General features: G+C 37.5%; 2 protein-coding genes across 2 annotated transcripts; one reads left to right on the forward strand and one right to left on the reverse strand.

The window, feature by feature from the left end:
• On the forward strand, positions 1–3,148 carry LOC113321006 (50S ribosomal protein L25-like). Its single transcript, XM_026568884.1, has 3 exons — positions 1–530; positions 1,275–1,404; positions 2,556–3,148. Exons 1-3 carry the CDS (start codon positions 87–89, stop codon positions 2,774–2,776), a joined length of 795 nt encoding a protein of 264 aa, XP_026424669.1. The 5' UTR covers positions 1–86; the 3' UTR covers positions 2,777–3,148.
• Positions 3,149–5,156: 2,008 nt separating this feature from the next.
• Positions 5,157–6,377, reverse strand: LOC113325307 (putative F-box protein At3g23970). Its single transcript, XM_026573506.1, has one exon. The coding sequence runs from the start codon at positions 6,375–6,377 to the stop codon at positions 5,157–5,159; it is 1,221 nt and encodes a 406-aa protein (XP_026429291.1).
• Between the last annotated feature and the right edge of the window lie 1,186 nt (positions 6,378–7,563).

Here is a 7,563-nt window from a genome sequence, read left to right on the forward strand (position 1 = left end):
TTTCCTCCTCTTGCAGGATTTCCCCCCCAAACACCATCAACAAAAATCACCCAAAACCCTAATCAGAAAACCACCACCACATCCAAATGTGGATATCGCGTTCATCACGACTCACTAAAACCCTAAACCTCCGATTCTATTCTCAATCTTCAGCAGCAGCAGCAGTTTTACCTCAAGAACCAGAAATTGTTGTAACCCCAAAACCTCAATTATATACATATTTAGATGATTTACCAAAACCCAATCCTAAATACTCAGAAACAATCATAGCAATCCCTAGAACTGATTCTGGTAAAAGTATAGCTGCTAAAGAAAGAAGAGATGGTAGAGTACCGAGTATTTTGTTTGAACAAGAGAAAGGTGAAGAAGGTGGTAATAAAAGATTGATTTCAATAAGAAATAATCAGATTAAGAAACTTGTGAATCATTTGGGGAGGTCAATGTTTGAGTCTAGATTGTTTGATCTTGAAGTTAAATCTGATTTTGAATCCGATGAAATTATTGAGAAAGTGAGGGTTTTGCCTCGTCAGGTATGTTATGTTGGGGTTGATTACAAACCCCTTTTTTAGATTTTGCTAATTTGTTCATAATCTGATTTTTTTTGGACCTAAATTGTGATTTAGTTCTGGATTTAGGGTATGAAATCATGTTAGGGGAGAAGCATTTGTCCCTGCATTGTAGTTAAGTTCAGTTCAGTTTTAACCTAATTTCTAGCATGATATTGGGAAAGCTAGATGAATTAGCTTGTTGTAGCTTTGAATCATGTCACTGTTGGGGGAGGGGAAATTGCCCCTGGGGTTGTAGTTCATTTGTGAAATGTAGATGAATCAACTTGTTATAGTTTTGATTTAGCCACTTAGGTGCGAAATCATGGCTTGACAAATGACACAATGGAGCAATTGAGTGCTGTGTGGAGTGATACAGTGCCTTTTATGATCTCATGCCTCGTAAGAAAGAAGATTTTGTTAATAGATTATTAGTAAACCATAAATTATCTTCCCTCCAGAGAGTTTAAATTCTGGAGAAACAGTAGACCATGTAAAGCACACATTGTTTTTTGCATACTTAGCAAGAGTATCAGCTACATCATTAGCTTATTGCTTTGCGAAGTTACAGGACCAAGAATTAAAATGGCTTAATACATCTAAACAATTTCTAACTTGTATGTACGTGGCGGTTTTATCATGTGTTCCTGAAGCTGTTTATTTCTTTACTTGTTTTTTTTTTCTTCTTATCATTTGATCTGATTTTTATGTATTGTAATCTTGTATTAGCTTCATCTCGATGCGGGAACTGATGCAGTACTTAATGTCACCTTCCTAAGAGCCCCTTCAAATGCTCTATTGAAGATTAATGTTCCTCTGGTTTTTATAGGAGAAGATGTTTCTCCTGGATTAAGAAAAGGTATGTCCTAAACATACTGACATTCTTCATTTTTTATTCGTGTCCGCAGAAAACTTGTCTTTTGTTTGTGATGTTCTGGTGTGCAAATCATATATTCCATTGTTCATATGTTGTTATTTCATGCCAGGCCTGTCCATCTTTTGTTTTAAGTTTGTAGCTTATCTATCACTGATTTAATTGCAACTATGATTTCAATGCGAGAAAATAACTGTACCAATCTTCAGATTCTTACGGAATTCTCTCTTTCTTGGATTGTTAGTTAATGTTGCCAATCCATTTTGTTACGTGAATTCATTGTGTCCCCGATTTTTGTTAAGATACTACTTCTAGATTATTCACCGTCAAATTGCAAACCAGAGTTGGTTGGCACAAAATAGCTGATAAGTAATAAAGTGTTTGGTGGCTTAACTGTTTTGCTTTTCTTGTAACGGTAATGGCATAATGCCACATCTTGTGTATGGCAAGATTAACCTGCTAGACTATTATATAAGGTGGAAGAGCTTTTATGAAACTAAAGCATAGTTGGATTCTTTGACACCTAGTAGATGTGTTCCAGCTAGATCTCCTAACCTAAATGAGCAGAAGGGTAAACAATTCTGATTGCATCTGGGGATTAGGTCAAGAAAGTCGGTGATTCTGTAAAATGGAGAGTATAGTGTATATATCATGTCTAGCATATATATCATGTCTGTTGGATAAATATTTCGTGTCTCTCTAGGATCTATGCCGTTGCCATCATGCCTCACGTCTATGGCTATTTTCACTTTCTATCCATATAGCCTTTGATTTGCCATTCTCCTTTTTTGTATGATGTTCACCTTTTTATGATTTAGGTTTGTTTCCTGTAAAAGTCACATTATGGTTTTAGGAGCACAAATCTTTTTACCTTTTAAATCAATTATTGCGTTCTGCTTGTTAAGTTCCTGTAGAAATTGCTTCGTTTAGTGCTTGAGATCTATTTTGCTTCCTCGGAACGCACATGTTTTTACCCTTTAAATCAATTACTGCGTTCTGCATGTTAATTTCCTGTAGAAATTACTTCGTTTAGTGCATGAGAACGATTTTGTTTCTTAGAAGTATTGAGATCTTTTAACATTTTTGCCGACCTTACTTGAAATGTCAGTTACAAAATGTTATTGTGAACTTCACAGGGGCTTATTTGAATACCATGAGAAGGCACGTTAAGTACCTGTGTCCCGCAGACATTGTCCCACCATATATTGAAGTTGATCTGAGTGAGTTGGATGTGGGCAAGAAGATAATAGCCAAAGACCTCAAGGTTCATCCAGCACTGAAACTTCTTGTACAAGAAGATGAACCTATCTGTAAGATTAAAGGCGCTAGAATGGAACAAAAGAAGGGAAACAAATGAGTACTTCTTCTTCAGAAAATAGTGGGAGATTCTCTTGATCGAAATTTCTCTTCCCTTCTCAGAAAAAGGAGGATGAATTTGACAATGGCGATCACAGGGTTAGCAATCACGTTCACATGATTGTTTGCATGTCAGATATACGGACTGAATCCTATTTCGCAAAGCCAATTGTGTACCCTTTTTTGTTCTAAGATACTACTTTTGAGATTAATAACCAGTGTTGGAGAGTTAGACGAATAGAGTGGGAGTAATATTTTGTTCGATCTAGCATGTGTTCTGCTTTTATTGTTACTGTAATGCTGCTTCTTACTATCAATTGCATATCATTCCTGGAATTTATCTTTTAGTGGGTGTGATTCTGCTTTTGCACCATGACCGCGCATCAGTATGTCAAACACACCATTACGTCAAGAATTCAGTGCATAAAACAAAGAATGAAGTTGGTACATGTTCTGGAGCTATATTTTCACTGCAATAAAGTACTCTAAATTGATCAAAATCAAAATTGTGTTATTGCCGGATAATTTTCTGCCTAGAAGATACATGGCAAAATTGCAGCGATTTCTGTCCAAGTATACAACTTTCGTAAGAACTTTCAAAAAAAAAGAAGAAGACTACAGAATAGTGGTCGGCTTTGGTATGAAATTAAGAGACCAAGGGAATCGAATTGCAGAAGACAGAGCCGGATATTGAACGATTGGTTCACACTCTGCTGTTCGGAGGTTAAAGCTCCAACATGGAAAGTGTCCGGAATCCAGGTTAACCCAGCGTGACAAGCGATCATAACTTCTGAAGATGACAACATCTATATTCACCGGACAGAAGTAAAACAACTTGTGTGAATAATCTTCCACTTTGATATTCTTGTGAACATACTGCCAAACCCATCCTTCATGAGTGTAGTCCTCCTTGAGAACCCAGATACTCGGAGTCCGCTCACCCCTTTTAAGGACTCCAAAGACAATGAATCCTTCGGAAATCCTAAGCCGGTAGCAAGGGTACCTATCATCATTTTTACTTCCCTCAGGCAAGTCGATAGACTGTATCCATAGTTTCTCGTCATCTATGTTGTTAAGATTGCAAATTCTGACTTTATTATCTTCCCAAAACAAACATCCGTTATGATTATACGTTTCATAAGACATAAAAACCGGCTCCGCGCACAAAACTTGGTACGTATTCCATTCACCCGTATCAGAAGACAATAACTGAAGGTTGAATTTGGTTCTTGGAATTTCACAATGGAAAAATGGCATAACCATCACCTTGTAAGTACTCTTGGTGTAACCAAGTGATGTTGAAGATAAACATTCCACGACACGCGAAGAATATGTTATCTGTGGAGAAGGGATTGAGACCAATTGTTTGGTCAGTGAAGTCCCAAACTGTCCCAATTGACAAAAAGAACCAAACCATTGCTTGTATCTAGAACTCTTAGTTTTCGTTTTTTCTCCTTGAATGGGTTTATATCTAACATGAATTTAAAAGTAAACCTACCATAACGGTCTGCGTATCTGGAATGAGTTTTGAGGCAAACAGTTTTAAAGACGTCGTGACCATCAAAGTCTATACCCCAGCAGGATGTCCATGGTAGACTACGGATTATAGTTTGTTTGTTGAATAGTCTGTTTATTAAACATGGGTTGGAAAGTAGGCAAAGCCATACCTTTGATACACACCTGTATTTATAGACAGATTTCAATGGAAGATGGAAAAATATCTCAAGCAGTACATCTTCTGGTAATGCATTACCGTCAACAGCTCTTGTTCTTGATTTTATCTTTTTAGTGCACAACAAGATAAGTTCAAGTGCTTTTAGTGATGAATTTCCGATCTTCATCATCATCAAGGACAACAAATAGACAGACTCAACTTGTCTGCTACAACTCTTGCTTCTGTTTCTTCGGGTGCTGCATGTCAGGGCCTCTCTGAATGCTTATAACCCTAAACTCGAAAACTTTAAATAGAGTGTTCCAGACAGTGGGTTGAATTCCTATTTCTATCAGTTTTCAAGTTGAAATGGGTTTCCTAATCCAATTAGGATAGAGTTTGAGTTTTTATTCCTAGGATTACCACTACCCACGTCCACCATAACAACCACCGCTATACCGACCACCACCGTGACCCTTGTTTCCAACTTTCGATCACCACCACCAAGATGTCATGGATTATTGAAGTTGCGGTTGTTGGCTCGATTGTTGGTGTTTGAAGGTGATTGAGTAAAGGTATTAGTAAAGGCGAATGAGCAGTAGCCATGAAGATATGCGATATAAACTTATAACATAGCACAACGCAAGACCGCTATAACAATACATTACATATATTTTGCAAAATTGCAGCCGTTGCTGTCCAAGACTACAATTCTGGCAAGAACAGAATACTATGGAATAATGGTCGGCTTTGGTGTGTAATTAAGATATCGGGGGCCTTCAATTGCAGAAGACAGAGCCGGAAATTGAACGAGTGTTTCCCAATCCGCAGTTTGAAGGTTAAAGCAACACAAGTGATCGGAATCGCTAAAGATCACAATATCTAAATTCACTGGACAGAAGTAAAAGAACTTGTGCGAAGGTCCTGAAGGATGTTCCACATTGATGTTTTTATGAACAGACTGCCAAACCCATCCTCCATGAATGTAATCCTCCTTGAGAACCCAAATGCTCAAAGTCTGCTCGAACCTTTTATGGACTCCGTAGACAATGAACCCTTCTGAAATTCCAAGTTTGTGAAAAGTGTACCGACCATTCTTACCTCCCTTGAGAGGAAAATCGATCGACTGCATCCATCCACCACCACTACTACAGAGTTTCTTGTCATCTATGTTGTTGAGATTGTAAAATCTGACTTTGTCATTATCTATCCAAAACAGATACCCATTACAATTATGTGTTCGATAAGACGTACAAACTCCCTCTGCGCTCAAAACTCGATACGTATTCCATTCAGATGTATCAGAAGAGAATACTCGAAGGTCGAATTCGGTTTTTGGATGATCAAAATATGGGAAAATCACCACCTTGTAACCAAGTGATGTCGATGACAAACATTCTATACCACGCGGATAATATGTTACAGCTGCTTGTGGAGAAGGTAGTGACACCCATTGTTTGGTAACTGGATTACAAATATAGTACTTACTGAGAAGTCTTGAACTGTCCCAATGCGAACAAAGAACCAAACCGTTGCTTGAATCTAGAACTCTTAGTTTTGGTACTGTCTCCTTGAAAGGGTTTATATCTAACATGAATTTAAAGGTGAAACCATCGTAAGAATCCATATATCTGGAGTGAGTTTTGGGGCAAACAAGTTTAATACCATCAAAGTCTATACAGTCAAGAGATGCCCATGGTAGACTACGAATTGTAGCTAGTTTGTTTACGAAACATGGGTTGGAAAGTAGAGACAGCCACACTTTTGACACGCACCTGAATTTATAGACAGATTTCAGTGGGAGATGGAAGAATATCTTAAGCAGTACATCATCTGGTAATTCATAACCGTATTCGACAGTTCTTGTTGTAGATTTTCTCTTTTTAGTGCACAACAAGATAAGCTTTAGCACCATTAGTTTAAGTGCTTTCAGTAATGAAATAAACGTCATCATCATCGAGGACAACAAAAAATAAACAGACGCAACTTGTCTACCACAACTCTTGCTTCTGTTTCTTCTAGTGCATGTCATGACGTCTGAATTTTTAAGAATTAAGACCCTGAATTCAAAAACTTTTAATGCGGTGATCCAAATATGACAGCCCCCAACATATATTGTAAGGAAAACAGTGGGTTTCCTGATTTTATCAGTTTCCACGTTTTTTTTAATCAGTTTCCACGTTGAGATAGGTTTCCTAATCCAATGGCCATAAACAATCATTGTTTAGGAAAACAGAAGATTCAAAGAAGATCATCACTAAGGTGTAGTTAAGTTTTAATACCTTGAGTTTTAAGTGCTTTCAGAGATGAATAACCCATCATCATCATCGAGGACAGCAACTCTGTCTCTAACTGCTTCTGTTTCTCCTATTATACTAGTGCAAACCCTAATCTCAAAACCTTTAAATTTAAATAGGGCGTTCCAAATTATGACAGTCCCGGCATATAACAAACTTTTGACAAGGTGGGATCCGTGCAACCTTATTTAGTTTGCACACACTTTTTTTTCTTCTTCCTCGATTTGGCCAACTATTTCATGCTTGCCAAGTGCTCCGTGACATTATCAATGCCTGCTCATGGCTCACCTTGGCAGATCGTAATGGTCCATTCCGCAAACCATTATTTGTTTATTTTCAAATTTGGTTTACTCAACTGGGAGAAAAACAGTTCTAGTGTATCAGTACCAAATTCAGTAACAAAAGGCCTAGAAAGGAACAGAAAAATAAATGGGTACTTGTTTTTTCAGAAAATAGTGGAAGATGCTCGAAATTTCTTCCTCTCTTTTCAGAAAATGGAAGATGCATTTGCAAACAGCGATCACGGAGTTAGCAATCACATTCACATTTCACATGGTTGCTTGCCTGTAGATACTAGTGTCCCATACTAGTGTGAGATCAATAACGATTCACTATCAATTGCATCAATCTGGGCATGACCACGCATAAGTATGGCAACCACGCCGTCACCGTGTAATAATATAGTAAAAACACTAAGGAATATAATGCATGATACAATCGTCTAAATTAAGAATTGATCAAAATAAAAAATGTTTTGCTGCACAATTTCTCCTGCCGAGAACATAAAATCCTTTTCAGAAGATGAAGTAGATAACTAAAGGAGCAGCAATTTGATAGTTC

Source organism: Papaver somniferum, chromosome 11 (genome assembly GCF_003573695.1).
Source record: "Papaver somniferum cultivar HN1 chromosome 11, ASM357369v1, whole genome shotgun sequence".
NCBI lineage: Eukaryota > Viridiplantae > Streptophyta > Magnoliopsida > Ranunculales > Papaveraceae > Papaver > Papaver somniferum.